Consider the following 22,206-nt stretch of genomic DNA (forward strand, 5'->3'; position numbering starts at 1 on the left):
GTAGTATTACAGATGACTTATTAAAATCTTCAAACTCAAACTCAAACTCAAACATTCATTTATTCAATTAGACTACTATTTAGTAGCACTTTCGAATCGTCATTACATAAGTATTTTTAACATTTACCACCGATTCGGAAAGCAGTATCTATGGAGAAGAATCGGCAAGAAACTCCATAGTTGCTCTTTTAAAATCATGTCAATATTACATAATATGTAACTTATATCTAACTTATACATTATCATAATATGCAAAGAACTGTCCTGTGGTTTTTACGCGACAACCCTCCATGGGTCTTTATCGTCCATATATTCCTGAATACTGTAGTACGCTCTCTGAACTAGTACATTTTTTATATAAGTTTTAAATTTAGAACTAGTAAACTCTTTAATATTGAGAGGAATTCTATTGTATAAGCGTATACCTTGACCCATAAATGAATTTTTAACTTTAGCTAATCGGAAAAATGGCATTTCAATTCTATTCCTGTTCCTTGTGCCATAATCGTGTCTATCTCCTACTCTTGTGTGTAAGTCGGCGTTTTTGTGAACATGCAAAATATTATTAAATATATACTGTGATGGTACAGTAAGGATACCAGTATTCTTAAAATGATCTCTTAGTGAGTCCCGAGCACGTAAATTATATATAGAGCGAATGGCTCTTTTCTGTAAGATAAATATAGTTTCTATATCTGCAGCCTTGCCCCACAGTAGAATTCCATAGGACATAATGCTATGAAAGTAGCTGAAATAAACCAATCTAGCCGTATCTTCATCGGTGAGATGCCTTATTTTTCGGACTGCATATGCAGCTGAACTGAGCTTACCTGCAGCGGTGTTGACATGGGCTCCCCACTGTAGTTTCTCATCCAATGTTAACCCTAGAAATACAGTAGACTCAGTAGGATGCAATACCTCCCCGTTCAAGGTAATATCTCTGTTCAACTTTTTTACATTAGGAAGTAAAAATTCAACACAAGTGGTTTTTTTGGCATTTAATAATAAATTATTGGCAGTAAACCATTCAGATATGTGTAAAAGAGCACTGTTCACTTCGTCAACATTTGGGTCATGCCTATCCACATTAAAAATTAATGAGGTATCATCTGCAAACAGAACTATTTCACACCTATCCTGCAAATAATAGGGAAGATCATTGATATATACCAAGAACAAGAAGGGACCTAAAATGGACCCCTGTGGAACACCAATGTTAATTGACGCACCGCTAGAACGTTCTCCATTAACAACTACAGTCTGTATCCTATCATGCAGGTATGACGCTATGAGGTTCTGGGCTTTTCCTGTAATTCCATAGTGATTAAGTTTACGTAACAAAGTGCAATGTTCAACGCAGTCAAATGCCTTGGAGAGGTCACAAAATATCCCCAGAGCATTTTTTGAGTTTTCCCATGCTTTATAAATATGTGTTAGAAGTGCAACTCCAGCATCTGTGGTTGAGCGCCCCTTTGTGAAACCAAACTGTTTGGTGTGCAGTAAATTATTAGATGCAAAATGACTACTCAATTGGTTTAATATTAACTTCTCGAATACCTTACTTAATGTTGGTAAAATAGAGATAGGTCTATAATTGTTACAGTCTTCTTGATCGCCCTTCTTAAATAGAGGTATAACTTTACTAAGCTTTAGTAAATTAGGAAATGTACCATAGTCACAACACTTATTAAATATGAAAGCTAAATTTTTCGCAATATTTTCTATTATATTATTAACTAAATTTACGGACATTCCCCAAAGATCACAAGTATTTTTTAGATTAAGCGTCTTAAAGGCAGTAACAATATCACTAGCAGTTACGTGTCGTAATTCAAATAATGTACTGCACCCCGCAACATGGTCCCTCAAAAAGGTTTCTGCAAGTGCTGAAGACGAATTTAAACTATTAGTAATAGTAGCAGGGACACTACTGAAGAATTCTTCAAAAGCAAGCGCAACATCAGCACTTTTGTCAATAACCCTGTCATTATTTACAAGTTTTATGGTATTACTTGATTTGCTTTTACCCATTTCACCATTAATAATAGACCAAACTGTTTTTACTTTATTATCAGAGTCGCGTATTTTTTCTTTGATATACAAACGCTTTGCAGTAAAACAAACTTTTTTAAAAATTTTCGAGTAATTTCTAACATAACTAAGAAAAGATGGGTCTTTATTATATTGCTTCATACCATATAATTCATAAAGAATGTTCCTGCACCTATGTACACTAGCTGTCGCCCATTTACTAAATGGTAAATCCTTGGTAATATTTAAAGATTTAACTTTAAATATTTTTTCAAATTCATTATGTACTAAATTAAAAAGATTTTTAAACATTTCACAAGGACTATTAGGAAAGGATTGATCATTTAGTACGGGCAGGTTTTTATTAATATTATTTCTAAATTTATTAATGCCTTTTTTTGTTATAGGCCTAACATTAATCCTTTTAAATGTAGGTATGCAATCCCATTCAAAAACTACTTTCTGGCCACAGTGATCCGAAGTCAATGTATTGAGAATATTTTTCTCTAAACAGATGCAGTCACAGTATATATTATCAATACAGGTTGCAGAAGTAGGTGTAATTCGTGTGGGTTCGTTAAAAAGTTTATATAGATTAAATGACTGAAATAAATTAACAATTCGTGTAGCCGTTTGTGTTTGTAAAAGTAAATCAATATTAAAATCACCACATACTATAACTTTTTTTTTACTCCTGCTTAGACGCTTTAATATTTCTTCCATGACTTTCTCAAACATATTATAGTCACTGGAAGGGGGTCTATAAACGCAAACAATAATATAACGCTCCAGCTCCACACAGGACAGTTCAATGGTCCGTTCTACAGAAAGACTAACAATGTCAGTTCGTTCTTTACATTTTACACTATCATGTACAAAAATAACAGAACCTCCGTGAATAGCCTGCGTCCTAAAGTATATACTTTTTAATGTGTAATTTTCAATATTTACTAACGACTGACATTGTTTAAGCCAATGTTCTGTTACACAAAATATTTAAATATTGTTATCATTCAGAAACAATTCTATTTCTAACAATTTGCTAGCCAAGCCTTGAATATTTTGATGCACTATGGTAAAAGACTGCTTAGCTGTTGTCTTATATACTAGTTTAAATCTAGCTTAGGGCTAGATTGACTGTCAACACTTAACCTAGGTTGATGTATATTATAATAACTACTACATAAAATTGTAGTAGATTGATGGTCTGATACCGAACATGTACCAGACTGGTTAATATTATATGCTATTAACATAGCAAGTTCTCGCTTATATCTAGTTGGCAGATACACTGTATTCTTTGTCAAAGTAAAAGATTTAATACATAAGTTAATGTCAAAGTAAATAAATGCATCACGATGATGATTTGTTAGGTTATACAATTTTAAATTCATATTATGAATTAATCTATTTTGTTCTTGTGTTAAACCAGGTAGGCATGGCAATGTACACAACATAAATTTACATTTAGTCCTACTACTAATATCTAACATTTTTTTAAATCCTACATCAATATCCTTATTATTTATATTTAAACTGTCCCCATATAATATAATTACATTATTATTCTTATTAAAGCTGAAATGATCCAGTGATTTGATTATATATTTAAATGAACTGTTAGGGGTACAAACATTAGTAAATTCAATGATTTTGTTTCAAAATTCTTGAATCAAATCATAATACCTAAGTGAAAGATTAAATAGTTAAAAAATATATACTTAATTTATAATTATTTACCAAATACCTTCGTAATTATACCTTTTACCTATGCTGAGCTTGGCAAACCTTTGCAATAAGAACTTCAAACTTGCACTACCTAGGTAGATACATGAACATTGCAAAATATTTTGCAATGTAGTATTTTTAAGAAATTGAATTATTCTTATAATTTGTTGATCAGTATACATATTTAATAAGATTATCGTTATAAATTTAGCAAAATAGAAATGATCCCATGACTTTTAACAATTTTATTGAAATGATGACTCATATTTTTATTTCGCTTACAGAATGTTTGTTTTTTAGGATTCTATCGATTCCATTCAAAGTAATACATTAAATCTAAATTGAATTTGAAAAAGTACACAAATAATTTTAATCACATCGTGAAAATATAAGAGAATTTTAGCCGCGAAACCAAGCAACAAAACGGAAATTCATCAATATGACGTTACTCAATATCGTACGTAGTTTATAAGACAGTCAGTATAGTAGTTATATTATGTTTACGTCAGTAATAATTATGTGATAGACGCAACGAAACTGTGAAAGCTACATTTATTGGAATGTGGATTGCTGTGTACGGAGAACCATACCATGCAAAATTTAACAAAGTTGCTGGAAAGATATTATATATTAAAATTAAGTACTTACAACATTTTTGATAACTTTTGAAGGCACACGCAGGTGTGCAAACGTTTGTTAAAACTTAGAAACCCATCTTTAAGCACTATTTGCACGAGAAGTAACAAACAATACGTCTTTCTAGTTGTGTTCCATGATGAGCAATAGAAAGATACAGAGTACGCAAAATAATATCAAAATGTCATGAAAGCGTCAAAAACCGCAGATAAAATATTTCTTTATTTGATTTTATTTTGAACTTACGTTCACGATTACTTGTGACTTTTTTTAACAATTAATAGGTAACTAAATTTTATATTGGGTATTCGATATTACCTTGGGTAAACCAATTATTTAAAATGTAAACAAAAAAAAATTCAAGAAGACCTCAAGAAGTATGCCAATTTTTATTACAATGCATTAAGTTACATCAAAGAGTAAAATAATAATGTATATTAAGGATGTTACACACTTCTAAGTTCTATGATTTAACATGGATGCTTATTGCTTAGTAAAAACTAAGCAGCCTGCAGCAATTTCTTAGCACTTTTTCCCCTATTTACGTCCCAAAATTCTCTCAATTCATACGGACATATGCATTTAATATATATTATACTCTTGATTATACTACATAATATTACTTCTTATACCTTAGACTTCTACTATTCTGTTGAAGTTCTGAAGCCGTTTTTGAGCTATGTGATGTAACTAAAAACTATTCATCTATTGTAAGTATGTTTGTAGCTTAGATTACAAAATAAAGTATTTGTAGGGGTTGATTTTGTAACATATTATGTACTAGGTTTTTAATAATTTTCTGTGGTCTTAATGCAAAATTGGTTCTTGCCTTGTTCTTGAGCCATTCATCTAAATATCTATAATGTTAGAAGAGTTTTTTTGTTTGAACGGGCTAATATCAGGAACTACTGGTCCGATTTGAAAAATTCTTTCGGTGTTAGAAAGCCCATTTATCGAGGAAGGCTATAGGCTATATATCATCACGCTCAGACCAACAGTAGTGGAGCAGTGCGGGTAAATTCAACATAAATAAAATATATTTTTTTATGTATCTTGAAGTTCAAGATTGAATGGTATATGTTTATAATATACAACAAACAGTTTCTTTATATTATTATTTAGTCACAATGAAAGTATTTATTATTTCATAATATTTATTAAAAAAATAATTAAAATAAACATTTACTTATAAGATTTATGCAAAGGTCATGCTATAACATTCAAGATTTGCCAAATTCAAAATAGCCACCGTTTTTGTCTCACAAAAATCCGGAATACTGATTAGTCGCACTTTTTGGCCATCTTCGCCTGAAAAATTTATATATTATTCTTTTTGTTTTTAAAAGGAGGTAGTTGTCAATAACATTTATATCAAATAAATACAACATTTACCTGTATATAAGTCAGTTAAAAACTCATGTCCATTGCCACTAAAATATATGGCTGGACAGTTATACATTGCAAAAGGATCTGTATCTAAGCATGGGGTGCATGGAACGGTATCAGGGCAAGTGGGGGCCATGTGCCTCCATAATAATGTCTTATTCATGATTTCTATTCTATTCTCCAGTTGGCTATACCTAATAATATCTTTTATTGCCTCCCCAGAAGTTCCTAAGCAAGGGAAACCTAGAAGTAAATGATTTGTATTAAAAAAGAAAATTTTCCATCAGTCATATGTTTTAGAGTTTATACAATAATAACTTATATTTCTTACCACCAATATCACATTCATAAGGGTTAGAAACTCGATTAAATGATTTATATTCTGTCGCCTTTGGGAATAAACCTGAAAAATACAAAATCAAAACATTTATTAAATTTGAATAATTTCTCTAATTAATTCTCATAAAATCTTTGAAGTAAAGAAAAGAAGAAGTACTTACAATAATGGAATGGTTTTTGTGGAAGCATTATTCCAGCGGGATCCTTACAGCCAGGCATGAGGTCCAAAGGTGCAACAGAGCTGATGGCAGCACAGAACGAATCAACTTCTCCTGACGCAGCGATCACATCAGCCTCATTTAGGCTACTTTCATTTGAATGATTGGCATATATTCCACCTGCAAGTTATTTTTATCAATCATTTTCTTATTCTTAATCACAAAGCAAAAAGGAGATCATTATTTTTAAAAATTTATTTATCCTGAATATACTATGTACCTAACTTCATAATAAATCCAGTACTAAATAGACAAAAAGAAGAGATGCATACACACTTACTTTAGCTCACACTAAAAACATTACAACACTAGAAAATAAATGAATGACACTAACAATATTTCTATCTGGGACCTGGCTTCATACCTGCAATTATGACTCTTCCAATTTTAGAAACTTCTTCTTGATATTCAGTTGATCCACAAAAACCAGAGAGCCATTCCAAGAAAAGATTTAGTGAGAAAAGATGATCGGCAGATTTTGAAGCTAGGTTCAAGCCAGACATGAGCACTATGTACCTAGAAACATTTTTACATTATTTTTATTTTGACTTACAATATATTCATAGTAATCCTTGTATAAGCTTGTTATACTTACTTGTCAGTACTCAATTGTGGCAAAGGTTTTTGTATGTTGTAGCCAGCCCAACACACATCTTTTACAGAAAAAATACCATCCTCATCTTCAGAACCTAAGAAATATGGAACCATTTAATTGTATTTGAAATCTTTGAACATAAATAGGGAAAAAATAAAATTATTTTTGCGAGAAAGAGCTCTTTAATAAGTACCTGGTGTATAGGTAGATAGGAATATATTTATTTTTTTATTAATAAAGAATTACTTCTTTAAATTAGGAATTTCAGTGGTAATTTAGGCTGATAATATAAACTTAAATTTAACATAAAGGCTTACCAAGTATAGCAACAACTACTCCAGTGACTACTTCATTCACATTAATGACATCTCCAGATAATTTAATTCTTTGAAGCTCATCTTCTAATACTAAAGTGTCTGTATCATGAACAAAATGAGTCCTGTGAAATAAAAATTTTCAAACAATTATGGAGACTGTAATACCTATTATTATTTATTACTTATAATAAATCTGTAGAAGGGTCAATTCTGTACATTGAAAATATTGAAAAAATTAATAGCAGGGGGTTTATTACGGACCGATACCAAAACCAAATACCTAGATAAGTGATTAATTTTTTTTTATAAGATGTCATTGTCAGAGTTACTCCAAATGGAGAAATAAACCATCCACGCGAAGACCGACATCCGCGCGGACAGAGTCGCGGGCGGAAGCTAGTTCATAAATATATTTATTATTCATAATCAAGTTATAATATGTACCTTGTTGGCTGCGGAATAATTTCCAGTTGATCTGAAAGTTCCTTCAAGATACTAGGCTTAAGTTCTTGAAGTTTGAAAAGTGTTCCTATTATTACACAGGGTTCTCCTTTCTCACGTAAGTCACACAGTTTCAAAACTTTGTATTTATTAGACCATTTTTTCTGTATTAATGGGTTTAAGATGTCTCTAAATGCATTTAATCTCGCTGAATATATATGTGCGTATTGCTTAGTGAAATCTCTGGATACTTCGTAGAAACGTTTAGAACAATCCTTATAATCAATATTCTGTCTCTCAATAGACACTGGCTTCAGATCGATTTCATTATCAATACTAGATTTTATTTTAAACAACATATTGAAGGCAAAATATGAGCTAAGTCAGGTTAATTTTCTTCAGTTTAAGCTACACAATACAAATATAAGATACCCAACAAAATCTACTTTATTGCATATTCATTACAAACATGTGCTTGTTGTCAATTTATTATTTTCCTCTTGATTTTTTATTGTATATTATTAATTCTAATAATATTTATAACCGCCAAAATATTTTTGACATTTCTAATGTGATTTCTAATCACATCAATAATAGAACTGAAGTTAGGAACGAAATGTTGGCAGTTGCCATTTCATAAAAATAACCTAAACATGAACATTCTCGCCAAGTCCCTCAAAATACTTAATTTTAAAATGAAAAATCAATCATTTACTTAAAAACGTATAACATGCATTTTCTTGCAATGCTTTCATTTAATTTCGCTCCTTTTATTGAATTTGACTCTGTAGAATAACCAACCAATCTTTATGAATAACCTAATCGTCTAAATATAAAATTCCATTGGCCGTATTAGGATTATACACCAAAATTATTCCATTAAAATCATTTCATCGTCGTTATTAAAAAAATAACGGCATTTCATGCCAATTTTCTCAATGGCTTTGTTTATTCTGGTTTCGATTACTGGCAATATATTATATATTATTCATAATGGCAATTACATTACATTTTTATTGTCTATGTCTTCAAGTGGCGCTACAATTCAAATGAGGTTCTATCTTAATTTAATTAAATTTGGATTCCTTAATATTTATTACTAACAATAGATGCTGTTTTGTTTTATTTTTTTAATAAACTGATATAATATATACTTTCTGAAATATGTCTGGTGTGCAAAAAATATCTCTGAATAATTTAAATATCAATATAAAAAATGCTTTGATAGTCGGGATAATTATTGCTAAAAATAGTCCGAGAACTATAATTGGTGCAAAAAAGCAAAATGGTGTTTTACGAGGCGTTATGTCTTTTACCTTAAGAGATTCAGATGTGGACACTATTAATGTTGATGTTTGGGGTTCAGAATATTTCGTAATAACATTTTATGAGAGATTTTTAGTGGGCGATGTTGGTATGTATTCATTGTGTTTGAATATTTGTCAAATAATGAAAATTGAAAAGGTTTTTACTAATTTAACTTTATTTCTTTAGTAGAAATAACATCACCAAAGATATGTACTAAAGGAGGTGAAAATGAAGCTTTTAGGCCACAGGTTAAACAATATTTTCTTCTGGTTTTTATTTCTTGTTACAATTCTTTAAATATTAGATAGTATACACTTTTACACTTCAAAATATATAATATATATACTTAGTTTATTTTGTTTTATAGGTGACTTCTCCATTTTATTTGTCTCTAAATGAGGGTACATCCGACGTCAATATATTTGGTGGAGATACTTTTTCATTTTATTTACCTTTACTTCATATACCAACGAAGCCGTGTGCTGGTTATTGTGGTTTGGCTGAAGTTTTAAAATTTACCGGTATATTTCATATTTCTCTTATAGTCTTATTCAATGACATTGTAAAGAAATGTAATTTAAATATTGTAAAACATATATTAACGTCACTTTTATGTTTCAGAACAAACTGAGAACGTATACGTTGATCTACTAGTGGTGGTAAAAAGTATTCAACCACCAAAAACTATAAAAACAAAAATGGGTAACTAACTGCCTTTTATTATACAATAATATCTTAATCATGTATGTAGTAGTAAAATATTCTAAAGGCTATTAATTGTATTTAATATTTATTTTTCAGGTACAGACATGACAGTAAGAGCAGTAGAAATAATTGATAATACAACACCAGCCTCTGTTTTACTAGATATGTTCGAAATTGATACAATACAAAGGTCTGTGAAGAAAACTCGGAAATAAACAATTTTTAATTTATTTCTTCAACACTTAACTATAAACTTATATTATCAAATAGACAAAACCTTAAGTAATATTAATATAAATTATATGTACTCTTTATACCTATTTTATAAAATTGATTCTCGCGATATATTTTTTTTGTAAGTAGGTAAGTAGGTACATACCTATATGTATGTAGGTAGTTGGTTATCCATACAATTTTCCATTTTATTCTCATACGACTTTCCGAGTGAGAAGGTTTCTCATAGCAAAGATAATTTTAAATGGCTCTAATAAGTTTTTAAAGTTCTTGTATGTAATTTCAACTAATGCCTCGATAAGACCTCGATTTATTATTTAAATTCATAGAACAGCTTTCTGATAATTTATTGTTTTTATAGAAATTCACATTGAAATATCAAATTCATAAGTTTGTACAAATGGAAACCTATTTTTTTATACCATTTTTCATTTTTTCGATAAAATCAATACTTCTAGAGCGGAAGATTGGCGCGTGCTAGATAGCGTGCTATTTATAGCGGACGCACGCGTTTCTTGGCGTAGGTCACTTCGCGTACAGTGTTGTTCTCGTACAGTCGTCACGCACCAACCTCACACGCCTGAGGCTGAAGCGTTGAGACTGTATATCAGCAACCAAGCTAGTAGTTAGTATTCATATATTATATTTATATTTCATTTTATTTTGTTAGAAAATATTCTATAAACTGGGTGTGTGTGTGTGTGTGTGTGTATCGGGCGGTAATGCATATTATGCATACATCTGTTTCACTGATCAATTTTCTTTAGGGTCAAGTAGGAGATCAACCTTCGGAGTGCTGTCAGACTATTCTTTAAAGTACCTACATAAAATGTGTAAAAACTAAATGAGATAATTTTCACAATTTAGAGCTTCAATATCCGTTTTTAAAATTAAAACGAAATTTTTAATGAATCTAGAAAAGATATTGCATGCGTGCATAAATGTACGTGCACGCACTTGTGTCCTATGACTACTGTCTAAGCTGTGTCCAAAAATTAATTTATTTTATTTTTCTGATATATTTTCAGACCAAATTATTAGTCTATAATTGCTAATTATTTAATTTACGTATGTTTATGTATTTCAATTATAAAATATAGATGGTGGAGAAGCAGCAGCATGGGCAGCTTGGAGTGGGGAAAGACCCTGTTCAGCGTCCGTAGCACAAATACGGGATAGACTAATAGCAGGAACTCCCTTCTGTGCTACAGTTCATGGCCTATTAACGCATCTTGATTTGGAAGAACTTTTTGCATCGACGTAATGTTACACACTAAAATTTGCTTTTCTTTTTTTTCTAGATACGGGTATTTTGAATAAAATAATATGATACATAATTATTGTAGTAGCAATAATATTTTAATATGTATCTAATTTTTCTAGGAATACTAATATAGAAGATATAAGAGTTAAATTTACGGATCATACAGGGGAAATCTCGGCTAGATTGCCGATAAACGTTGTCGGAGATACTTTTGGATATACGGTAAAATTAGATTTTGCGTGTTAAAAGTTTTATTGTTCACTATATGACTTGTTCCTTATACTGTACTTTACTGTGGCAGTCGAACAATACTATTTCTTTATTTATAATGCTTCATTGTATATATTGTTTAAAATTATAGCGCAAGTTCGGAATTTTCCGAGAAAATTGTTTTGTGGTCGGTACAATGCATATAATATGACCTCTTACTGTCTCTATATTTTTTTGTATTTTTATTCTCGAAACGAGTTAGATTATCGTATTAATTAATATTACACATAATATAATACTGATTAAGTTTGAATTTCAGGTCGATCAATTGAAAAACATGTCGCAAGATGACCGAGCCGCAATTCGTTGGAGACTGCTTCTAGAACAATGTATCGCAAAGTTAGCAATAACACCTCCTCGAGTGATGGTACTCAGTTTAAGACGGGCTTCACCAGCTGATCCTATTCCATTGTATTAATTATTCTAATACTTAGTAGTAACTAGTAAGAAATTGTAACGATGAAAATTGTTTTAATTTTTAATAAATGTATTGTTAAAAGAAATACTTGTTTTCTTTCTCACAATATTTCTACTTTTGTAAGTATGAATAAAGATAATTTGACTAAAACAAGGATATTTTTTTTATTGATGTAGTTTAGAAAAGTGTTCAATACCTGAAAAATTCATATCTCATGTTCAACTTGCATTCCGATTTATTCGTCCCTCAATCCTAACTGAATGCCCTGCCCTCATTTGGTAACCAAGGCAATTGATTTAACTTTTCACTATGTAGTGCCGGTAAAGTAACCACCATATAATATGGAAAAACAAGAAAAGAACGAATTAGTGTACGAATACACAAAACGTCGAAAAGAGTTTGGAAGACAAACATTATTCGAAGACCATGGCCCCGAGATGTGTGTCAGCATACCGAATAATCCGGCATTTTACAAAAATTATATTCTTAGGAATCCGGTTGATGTGGCCATACAAAATACAGGGACTATGTCTGAACATTGGGTGAATTCTGTACGGTAAATAATGACACTCTTCTGTTTTCAATACCTAGCCGGTTTTTGTTTTGTTGCTTTTGTATTAAAGATCAAGGCAAGGTCCCTCAGAAAGTATAGAAATTTCAGTCAAATAAATGAATTTGTAACCTTACAAGGCTATCATTACACTATGTTATTGTAGTGCAGAATATACGAGTTCAGGTATAAATCATGTGGAAGGAGGATGGCCAAAGGACATCAATATGAATGACCCAGAAGCGGCACAGAGATACAGACGAAAAATAGAAAAGGATGATGCCTATATTCATGCGGTTATGCATCTTGGCCATGTAAGAATTTGTAAAATTATGTTGTGGTTCATCTGAATGTGATGAATTATATTTGATGTTTTGCAATTACATAACTATTCCCGGTCCCTAATTTGACTTCACTACATACTTAGTTTAAAACAAAGTCTTTAAAACTACGCAACAGATTTTCATGCGGTTTTTTTAATAGATATAGTGATTCAAGAGGAAGGTTTTAGTATATAGGTAATTTATTAGGTTTTAGACAAAGCGGGCGAAGCCGCGGGCGGTAAGCTAGTGATTAATAAAACATTTAAAATTTAGCTAAGATCTTGTTCTAGGTTCACGTCAAATAGTAAGCTATAATTCCTTTAAGTATAATCATTTGAAGAACGATTTAAATAGCGAACCGAAGGGCTAAGGCCGCTAAGTATTATTACATTCCAGAGCATGGAACACAATATTCTACAGAACAACGCAGTGGACATGTATCAAACGTATTATTCAGAACTACCTTCCATACCACCAGTGGAACGTAGCAGTTGTCACACAGTCAATGTGTATAGAGAGCCAGGAACAAGAAGGCCTGTGAGGTCTCTATCGTGGCAGGCTGAAGGAGCCCGTCTAGCATCTGCTCATGCAGATATTGACTTCATGAGGAATAACAGAAGTCTACAGTTTTCGTACATTTGGGATATCGGTTGGCTGTATTTCATTTAAATTAGAATAATTTTATTTTAAGCTTTATTCGGATAGTGTAGAGCCATTGTAGAGCTTATTAAAATATCTATCTACTCGTAATACCTACATAGGCTCTTTTCATTAATATTGCTTTTAGTAAATAGTGGTCCAAGCTATATTTAGTAATTAATTTTAGTTTTTATTATATTTTACAAGTATTTTACGTAGAAAATAATGACAGTACGGTAATTCTATTAATTACTTCTGTCATTATAAGAAGGTATGTGTTGTTTAGTAAGTGTAATTGTAATTAAAATATTTTGCGTTTTTAGAAAATGCAAACGCTCCAGATCTCATTATAAAACCTCCACAACCACTACTAGACCTTCAGTATAACCCTCGAGATCAGCATATTCTAGTTGGGGGTATGTTAAACGGACAGGTAATATAATTATCATGGTAGGTAGGTATATAGAGCGAATTTAAAGCTTTTCTTTATCATTTTTTACACTATCTGTTCATCCCGACTCCGACCGGTTAAACCAGCATAAAAATAAAATAAAGCAGTCACTGAAGCACCTATAACAATGTAGCTTCGTTTTAGTAAAATAATATTTATTACCTATCTCTTATTAAAAAAAAATATAAAACCTTTCAACTTTCTTACATCAGTGAAAATGTTAGGTAATTTTGTACAGGTAGGTTGCTGGGATATGCGCAAAGGCGGTGAACCGTTTGCAATGTGTCCTCCACACGTAGCCCATAGAGAATTGGTGCGAAATGTACTCTTTGTTCATTCGAAAACTGGCGCCGAGTTCTTTTCGGCATCGCCTGACGGGGTTGTTAAATGGTACACAAATATTATATTAATTAGTTACGACCAATATATCATTTACATTTTTTCTAATTATGTAAGTAATCTGATAATTAGAATTTCATATAGCTCGTTGTTTATTACTGCATTGAATTGGACTTTCTCATTGTAAGTAGGTACCTATCGTGATTTTTTTTTTCATTTTTAGGTGGGATATACGCAGCATGAATGAACCAACTGATTCGATGATAATAGATCTCGTAAAACTACAAACAGACACTCAAAGCGTCGATAAAGCTCTGGGAATATCTGCTCTAGAATATGAACCCACTATTCCAACAAGGTATGTATTTAAATAAATTCGTTAAGTATTATTATACATAATTATTAATTATCATATTTCAGGTTTATGGTCGGAACAGAAACGGGTTTAGTGATTGGAGGCAACCGTAAGGGCAAAACGCCGCTGGAAAAACTACCCTCAAAAGTAATGCAATATGTGGCCTATTTAAATAGTTAATGCTGTATTCTCTCATTTTTATATTAATTTAAATAACTGTATTTTAGTATGAAGCTCATTTAGGACCAGTATATGCACTTCAAAGAAATCCTACATTTTTAAAAAACTTTTTGACGGTTGGTGACTGGACAGCGAGAGTGTGGAGCGAAGACTGTAGAGAATCTTCAATTTTATGGACATATTCACATGGCACAAAACTTACAGATGGCGCTTGGAATCCTGTTAGGTATAGTTAAAAATTTAAAATATAAGTAACTAACATTGAATATTTTTCATTTCCTTATAATTAATCTATAGTTACTAATATTATATGTTATATGTATGTTTGTAAAATATTGTTTAGTTTTTAAAATAAGATTTTGATGCCTCCCTTTATACAGCAAACACTTGTCCTTTGCCTAAGGGGTCGCCTGGTAGAGATCACTCTGAAGTGATAAGGCCGCCCCGTTACACATATTAAGCTGTAACATTGTGACTTATTAGGTATATACTTTTATATTTTATAAAAACAATGTGTGTAATGAAGTGTCAAATAAATAAATAAATAAATTATAAAGCTGAAGAGTTTGTTTGTTTGAACGCGCTAATCTCGGGAACTACTGGTACGATTTGAAAAATTCTTTCAGTGTTAGATAGCTCATTTATCGAGGAAGGCTTATAGGCTATATATCATTACGCTACGACCAAGCACTATATTACTTGCTCTGTGCGACCAAGAGGAGAGGAGCCACGGGGGTGGAACCGCGCTTAGCAGCTAGTTATCTATACAGGGTGTAATCGTTAAGTGTGCACAGGCGATTATTCCGTAACTACTAATATCAAAAAACTTTAAACTGATATCGAAAGTACTTAACTAACCTAATGAGTAAAATGGCCATAATATTTTTTTTAAATAAAACAGACTACAGAGTAGAGACTGTAGAGTCAAAGCCGTTGTTTTTCTATACTTATGAAAATAGTTTTCAAGGTTTTCCCTAATGCTGGTGACTCAATGGGACGGCTGTCTCTCATGTTGGGATCTCCTCCGCCGACGCAGTGCGCCCATAGTCACAGCTCAACTGTGTGACGAACCCTTGCTTAGAGTACGACCTCATGAAGCGGTGAGATTATTTTATTTCTTTACTTTCATAGAATTTTTCACTTACTTATATTTAACTGTACCAGTGGATATTGTTATCTAAATTACTATGTTTGAAATGGAAAAAAATATTTTATACATCAGATTATTTGAATTTTGCTTAAAAAAAAGGTTTACAAGAAATGTTTTAATTACTTTACCCCTTCTTTACCCTTTCATAAATAATTCAGTATTTTTTCTGGGGGAAATAATTACAAATAATATGACGTATAATCTTTATAGGGCCTTCTAGTAGCGTGTGGTAGTAGCAAAGGCACAATATATCTGGCTGAGCTTTCGCAAAACCTTGGAACGGCCGACAAGAATGACAAGCAGCTTTTAACTCATGTAAGTCTTGAAACTGTCGATATGGATTACTCCGTCTTTCTTATAGAGTTTATTTTTCATTTAAGTATATCCTTAGTGTATATCTATGTACTATAATGTTTAAACAATAACTTTGTTTAAGTTAAACCTGTTCTGTGAGTTAAACTTACTATGTATATGTATAGTTTATAATTCTTTTTCAGATACTAGAACGCGAAAATAAACGCGAACGCATTCTCGAAGCCCGCATGCGCGAGTTACGTCTCAAAATGCGTCAGGACCGTGATGTCGGACCACAAGTCGTTGAAAATGATCCTGCTGTTAATGACAGAGATTTAGAAGAAGCAACTGCTGAATATATGCAAACGGTGAAGGACCTACAGGCACAGCAGAAAAACTTTCCGTAGTTACTTTGTAAAATACAATTAAATGCAAAAATTGAAACGTATATTTTGATGTCCGAAAGTATTACTGTGTCTGCTCCTACCCGTTACTTAGAGCACACTTAAAATAATTCTGATTATTTAGTTAAATAAAAAGTTGAAGGAAAATGGTTTTTACTTTTTACTTCTTAACTTCCATTCATAAGATACTACATCTACATAAGATTCCCTACCTCCTACCTCCCGTATTAGTAGCCAAATAAGTCCAAGATAAAAATGATAAGTTTAAGAATATAAATAAAAAACCAAAATACAGTCACGATATTTATTCCAATAACCTAAATTGATCGGCATCTTAAAGCTAAACATGATATTAAAGACGTCTTTTCTCGATATATTCAATCCTCAAAAGCTACAAACTTCCATCTATGTTCGATATTCGCGCCAACCCCGCTTGTAGTTTTTTGGAAAACTTCTACAAACTTCTGAAGAACGTTGTGTATCGTCGCTTGAGATATTTGCGGGAACATCGCTCGTACGTACGATACTACGTAGTCTAGACTCGCGCCTTGTGGATGTACCTGAAGGAATATTGTTTAAAATAATTAGTGAAATTAAACTATTGATCCTTGGTAATTATAAAATTGTAAATGGATACCTTTGCCAATAACTACAATAGAAAAATATAGTTCGATTACTATAATATAGTTGTAATAATTTAAAAACATGAGCGAAATGGATAAAATCTAAAATACAGGAAATTAGTCCTATTTTTGTGCCTCGGCTATAGGCACAAGCAATTGCCTTCTAAAGATAGGCACAAAAAGAAATTCTCAGAAATTAGTAATAAAAAAAATATCAATTATTTTTATATAAATAAAATACACTTATAAGCTATATATATACCTGCAAAAACGCCGACATAACACCAATAAGTTTCGCTTCACCGCACACTGCACCGACATCAGGTTTGACTTTAGCTTCAACCTCTTCAGGTAGCGGCGGCGGAGGAGGCGGTTTTACAACAGGCGATGGTAAGGGTGGCTGCAATAATGCAGTCAATTTATTGAGATTATTTTTATGTTTCTTTCAAGATTTTAAATATTTCGCAATAAAATGTCTGTCTGTCTGTCTATAAGAATAGAATTTCTTAATATTTTATTTTTAGGGAGTTATAGTCATAACTCATAACATATGAAGACACAAGGTCAGGGAATATAATTTGTAACTAATGGCAAATTCTAAATTTTAAACACGAGTGCCTTGATCAAATGGTGAAAACCGAAATATTTCCATAGAGAACAAACTTAAAACACTTTATTTTAAATGGCTTTATGATACCAAGATATTAGATGAAGTGCCACAAATGAACTATTATAAAAATAATTACATTTTTCTCAGCAAAGGTTCCTTTCAAAGCTTGTCTCGCAATGAATTGTGCTTTAAACTTCTCCATTTCTTTTTGTGCATCAGCTTTTATTACATCTACTTCATTTTTGTATGCTTCTAGTTGGAACTGCAGGCTTTCGTTTTCTTTCTGTAAAATATTAGTAGGTATTTAAAATATAGGTTTAAAAAAATTAAATGAAGGTATTACGCAGAACTGAAACAGTACCTTAAGTTGCTGTATTTCTTCATTGTTAATGTCAGGATATAAACTTCTGTTTGAATATCCGTTGTATTCATGTTCTTCTCCATAGAATTTTTCATTAAATTCCTCTTTAAGAGCATGAAATTCCTAAAAAAATAACTTTTGTAATATTTGCCATGCACATTGTCAAACCAGCTTAATATGCTAACTTTTTGCTACATAATATAGCAAGAGTTAAGGCATAAAAGCAGGTAATAATGTGCATGTAAATGTCAGTATGCAGTTATAATTTTTGTTGAGTACAAAATAAAACCATTTTCGTTGTCAATATTGAAGATTCTAAATTTCCAAAGCTCAAAATATAAATGGTAAAACTATCTGATATGAAAAAAGATATCGAAATTTGGAAGAAGTTGACAGATATAAAAGATTAAATAGTAACTAATTGGCTAAAGGATGCCCTCTAAAAGGGCATATTTATATGAATAAATATCAAATAAATATTTTCGTCTGTTGTATACTTTTCTTGAACCATTTCCAGTAAACTTACCGTCCATCCTCTTGGGTATAAGAACCTTATAATCAATATCGCTCATAATTTTGATGATTATGTGTATAATATTTGATAAGTTACATGTCTCATGCACAAGTACGGAACATAATGAATGATAAGTGTCAAATTGTACCACATATGTGAATAAGAACACAACATGTCCAGACCTCGTATCAGCGGAAGGCGAACGTACCTGTGTCATTTTTTGCCATGTCTCGATGTTTTTACGCTGTGGTTTCGTGAAATGGTCCCACACGCGCTGGTGAGTGGCCGCGTTAAACACTTTCGCCACCTGTTCGACTGAGGTTCACAAAAACATGTTAGCAGCATTGTACGGCGACGCCCGAGAAACGTACCGTGGCGAACGCGACCGGCGGCCCAGCCTCGGCGTCGACTTTGCTCACACACACCGCCACTACCACTACCTACACGCCTACTCGCCTACTGCACTGTCTCACTGATGCCCGTGGACCCAATGGCGTCGACACAGAGCAATGTGTCCGATACATAGCTCACCGCACCAAAAGACAACCATTTTGTGCGTTATTCAAACTACCAAAAGTAAATGCAAATAACTATTGTTTATTATGAAATACATGTTAAACATTAATTTAATGATAAAAACATGAACTGGAATTTCAAAGGCTTAGATACATAAATTCCTTTTTGGAAGTTGTTATCTTTTGGTATGGTTAACTGTGATCTGAGATAGTCCTCAAATGGTCTGACATGCTACATAAATTAATTTGACATAATTATTTTATTCATGTCAAAGCAGCAATAACTTACACATTACATTTGTCGTAAACCATTTTCATAGTAACATGTTGAGAGCATTAACGCTGGCCTGAAGGTGTCAGCACATGAGAGGTTTAGAGTTAAAGTAGTTTTTGTAATACAGAGATTTGAGATTTTACAACATAGGGCAGATAAGATTATTAACTTCATTTTCATAAAATGATGTTTGGATATTCTTGCCTATTTAACAATATAAGAGTTATGCTAAATGTAACATTGGTTCTAAACCCGCCATTATAATTATTTACTTTAAAAAGTGTTGATGGTAATGTTGATTGACCAATGTGGCTTACACAAAATGAATAACTCTTATATATCATAATGACTTTATTTTTTTAACTCATTGAGAGACTTGAGATGTTCCTTGAGTGAACATTTAATTTTATGTCATCATTTTAAAACATTACTGTTCTCACCAAGTATAACTTTACACAAAACAGATGACAAAAAATTATATATCCACAAATCCCATAGATTCTTACCTTTCCAATAATTTACATATCATTGATGACTGTAAAATATCATTATAAAATTGGGAGGAGACGGACTGAGTTCATTGACCATTGGGTAAAGAGAGAGATGAGTATAACTGCAATAGATAAAGACTTACGTTGTTCGATGACAAGTTGTATATGATTCTTAACCCTTTCTTTACATTCAGTAAGTTCTTCTTCAGCTTGCATTTTCTCATTGAAGAGCCGACGAATATGCGAATTCGTAGCTTGCAACATTGAGTAGAACTGGTTTGAATTTTTCTTGGAGCATTCACCGCGTTCCAGCCAAGAGACTAGTGTCTACAAAATTATGTTTGAAAATTAAAATGCTTACTAAAACACAATAAAAAAATGCATTAAGTTCAGTAAATTTCGTAAATTGAAATGTTAGTTTTTTTCTAGAATGAATATCCATTTTAATAAAACTAAATCTTACAGGTAAAGTTGCAGAAAACTGTTCTTCACTTTTAATTTTCTCTGCCAATTGCACTATAGCTGCGTTTGAAAATGGTTGTATCCTCAGTGGCGATGGTGATCGAGGGTAGTTTATAGAATGACTATTAGCAATTGCCTCTTGTTGCGCCGTCAGCTGCTGCATTTGCTGTTGCTGCATCCTTAGAGCCTGACGCTGACGTCTTTCATATTCATTCTGATCATCTCGACTCTAAAGTGAGTTACAAATAAATGAATGAAATTATTATATGAAACAACATTTAGATTTGAATGCTTTTTTTTATGTCGACCTGAATTATGGAAAATTTAATGATAAAAATTATTCACAGTCAATGTTATTCCATAGTGTTAAATACAATGTTTATTTATTTATTTATTTACGGCATACGCCAAACCATACATAATATATTAAACTTAATTCTAAATTTATCACTACGTTACAACATTTCAACTTTTAAAGATTGCAAATAATACTTACCAATGCATAATCAACATGCAGCCACCCATTTGTTGCATGAGAATCATCATCATCTTCTTTGTCATCTTTATCTTTACTCAATAACTTGATGCGATAACCAGATATCACCATTGCTGCATCCACACAACTTTCCCTATCAAAACGAATGTGGCAAAAGTTTTTCTTTGACAAACGCAATATCTGGATTCTACCGTAGCGTTCAAATATATCTCTTACTGTGCTTTCGCGTATTTTGTCAGGTAGCCCACCAACAAAGATTGTTCGGCACCCTGGAGGTCGACCTCTCTTAGGTGGTTGTGGAGCACCAGGCTCAGGTGGTGTTAACTTGCAATGTTTGAATGTAATTTCTTTCTTTTCCTGCATAGTTTCTGGACCCATGTTAGGATACATGGCCATCATAGTGGGGTCCATCATCACTCCACCCATCATGCTCATATCCATATTTGCGGCTGTGTTACTAATGGCTGGTGTTGCAATAGCCTGCATATCCATAGTTTGCTGGGGCATAATTTCCATTCCTGCATTTGTCATCATTTCCATTCCAGTTGTGGGCATCATGCCACCCGCCATCATGGCATTAGGCATCATCATATTGAACATTCCACCCATCATCATGTTACCTACAGTAAAATATCAATATAATATAAGGATTAATAAATTTATACATTTCATGTCATATTAGAAAAAACGGTTTTCTTTTTTTTTTCTTTAAGCAAATGGAATGATTAATAAGAACTAGTACCTTGGGTATACATATTTGGCATCATCATGGGATTCATAACGTTCGACATATCTACATTTTTTGCATCTTGATTACTATCTTTGTTGCGACCATTATAATTTATCCTATTCGGTGACCGTGATCTATCTCTTCTACCTGGAAGGATAAAATATAAATAAAAATAGGTACGGTTGTAATCGAAATCATTACAAATTTCTTTTAAATATTTTTAATCACCTGACATTATAAAAGGTATAACAAGAACAAGTTTCCACAATAAAACTGTTAAAAGGAAACGTATCACGTTTTATTACGTTTTACTGTGTACATCTAGATAATGATCTAATTATTATATCAACCAAGAAGCTTATATCCTCTAATACACTGGAGATTGCACTATGACCATTAACTTGAAACAAGAAACTATGACATTCAATGACGTCAGTCATGTTATTTGTCTCTTTCTGTCGAGTGACCACGCTGGTTTGTAAATTCAGGATTTTTCAAAATAGAAAAAACTAAAAATCATGGTCTATAAATAATAACGACATATATTTTTAACAG

At 32.0% G+C, this 22,206-nt stretch overlaps 5 protein-coding genes across 6 annotated transcripts in view; 2 read left to right on the forward strand and 3 right to left on the reverse strand.

Moving 5' to 3' along the window:
• LOC123694147 (activating transcription factor of chaperone) overlaps positions 1 to 4,565 on the reverse strand; it is a 32,059-nt gene extending 27,494 nt beyond the window's left edge. Inside the window, exon 1 of one of the 2 annotated variants that reach the window (XM_045639464.1) lies at positions 4,408 to 4,565. The gene's annotated coding sequence lies outside the window, so the exon portion shown is untranslated. Of the gene's footprint in view, positions 1 to 3,792; positions 4,173 to 4,407 lie in introns of those variants that run through there. The other variant, XM_045639465.1, reaches the window with a different exon arrangement.
• Positions 4,566 to 5,537: 972 nt separating this feature from the next.
• LOC123694596 (DNA polymerase delta subunit 2) lies at positions 5,538 to 8,256 on the reverse strand. The gene is made up of 8 exons (XM_045640067.1): positions 7,695 to 8,256; positions 7,251 to 7,372; positions 6,934 to 7,027; positions 6,703 to 6,854; positions 6,282 to 6,458; positions 6,113 to 6,184; positions 5,788 to 6,024; positions 5,538 to 5,703 (listed from the first exon to the last, which is right to left on the reverse strand). Exons 1-8 carry the CDS (start codon positions 8,048 to 8,050, stop codon positions 5,591 to 5,593), a joined length of 1,323 nt encoding a protein of 440 aa, XP_045496023.1. The 5' UTR covers positions 8,051 to 8,256; the 3' UTR covers positions 5,538 to 5,590.
• Positions 8,257 to 8,382: 126 nt separating this feature from the next.
• LOC123694424 (meiosis-specific with OB domain-containing protein-like) lies at positions 8,383 to 11,971 on the forward strand. The gene is made up of 9 exons (XM_045639858.1): positions 8,383 to 9,105; positions 9,186 to 9,247; positions 9,367 to 9,520; positions 9,621 to 9,701; positions 9,801 to 9,894; positions 10,397 to 10,563; positions 11,039 to 11,198; positions 11,322 to 11,424; positions 11,732 to 11,971. Exons 1-9 carry the CDS (start codon positions 8,856 to 8,858, stop codon positions 11,888 to 11,890), a joined length of 1,230 nt encoding a protein of 409 aa, XP_045495814.1. The 5' UTR covers positions 8,383 to 8,855; the 3' UTR covers positions 11,891 to 11,971.
• A 260-nt stretch (positions 11,972 to 12,231) lies between these two features.
• Positions 12,232 to 16,627, forward strand: LOC123694212 (dynein axonemal intermediate chain 2). The gene is made up of 11 exons (XM_045639573.1): positions 12,232 to 12,446; positions 12,607 to 12,754; positions 13,160 to 13,412; positions 13,726 to 13,835; positions 14,092 to 14,243; positions 14,416 to 14,550; positions 14,613 to 14,694; positions 14,775 to 14,953; positions 15,695 to 15,827; positions 16,088 to 16,192; positions 16,375 to 16,627. The coding sequence occupies exons 1-11, from the start codon at positions 12,232 to 12,234 to the stop codon at positions 16,576 to 16,578; spliced, it is 1,716 nt and encodes a 571-aa protein (XP_045495529.1). The 3' UTR covers positions 16,579 to 16,627.
• Positions 16,628 to 16,865: 238 nt separating this feature from the next.
• LOC123694211 (ecto-NOX disulfide-thiol exchanger 2-like) lies at positions 16,866 to 22,001 on the reverse strand. The gene is made up of 10 exons (XM_045639572.1): positions 21,880 to 22,001; positions 21,664 to 21,798; positions 20,922 to 21,541; positions 20,427 to 20,654; positions 20,107 to 20,290; positions 18,892 to 18,998; positions 18,170 to 18,292; positions 17,945 to 18,091; positions 17,461 to 17,598; positions 16,866 to 17,135 (listed from the first exon to the last, which is right to left on the reverse strand). The coding sequence occupies exons 1-10, from the start codon at positions 21,884 to 21,886 to the stop codon at positions 16,953 to 16,955; spliced, it is 1,872 nt and encodes a 623-aa protein (XP_045495528.1). The 5' UTR covers positions 21,887 to 22,001; the 3' UTR covers positions 16,866 to 16,952.
• Between the last annotated feature and the right edge of the window lie 205 nt (positions 22,002 to 22,206).

This window comes from Colias croceus, chromosome 9 (assembly GCF_905220415.1).
Source record: "Colias croceus chromosome 9, ilColCroc2.1".
NCBI lineage: Eukaryota > Metazoa > Arthropoda > Insecta > Lepidoptera > Pieridae > Colias > Colias croceus.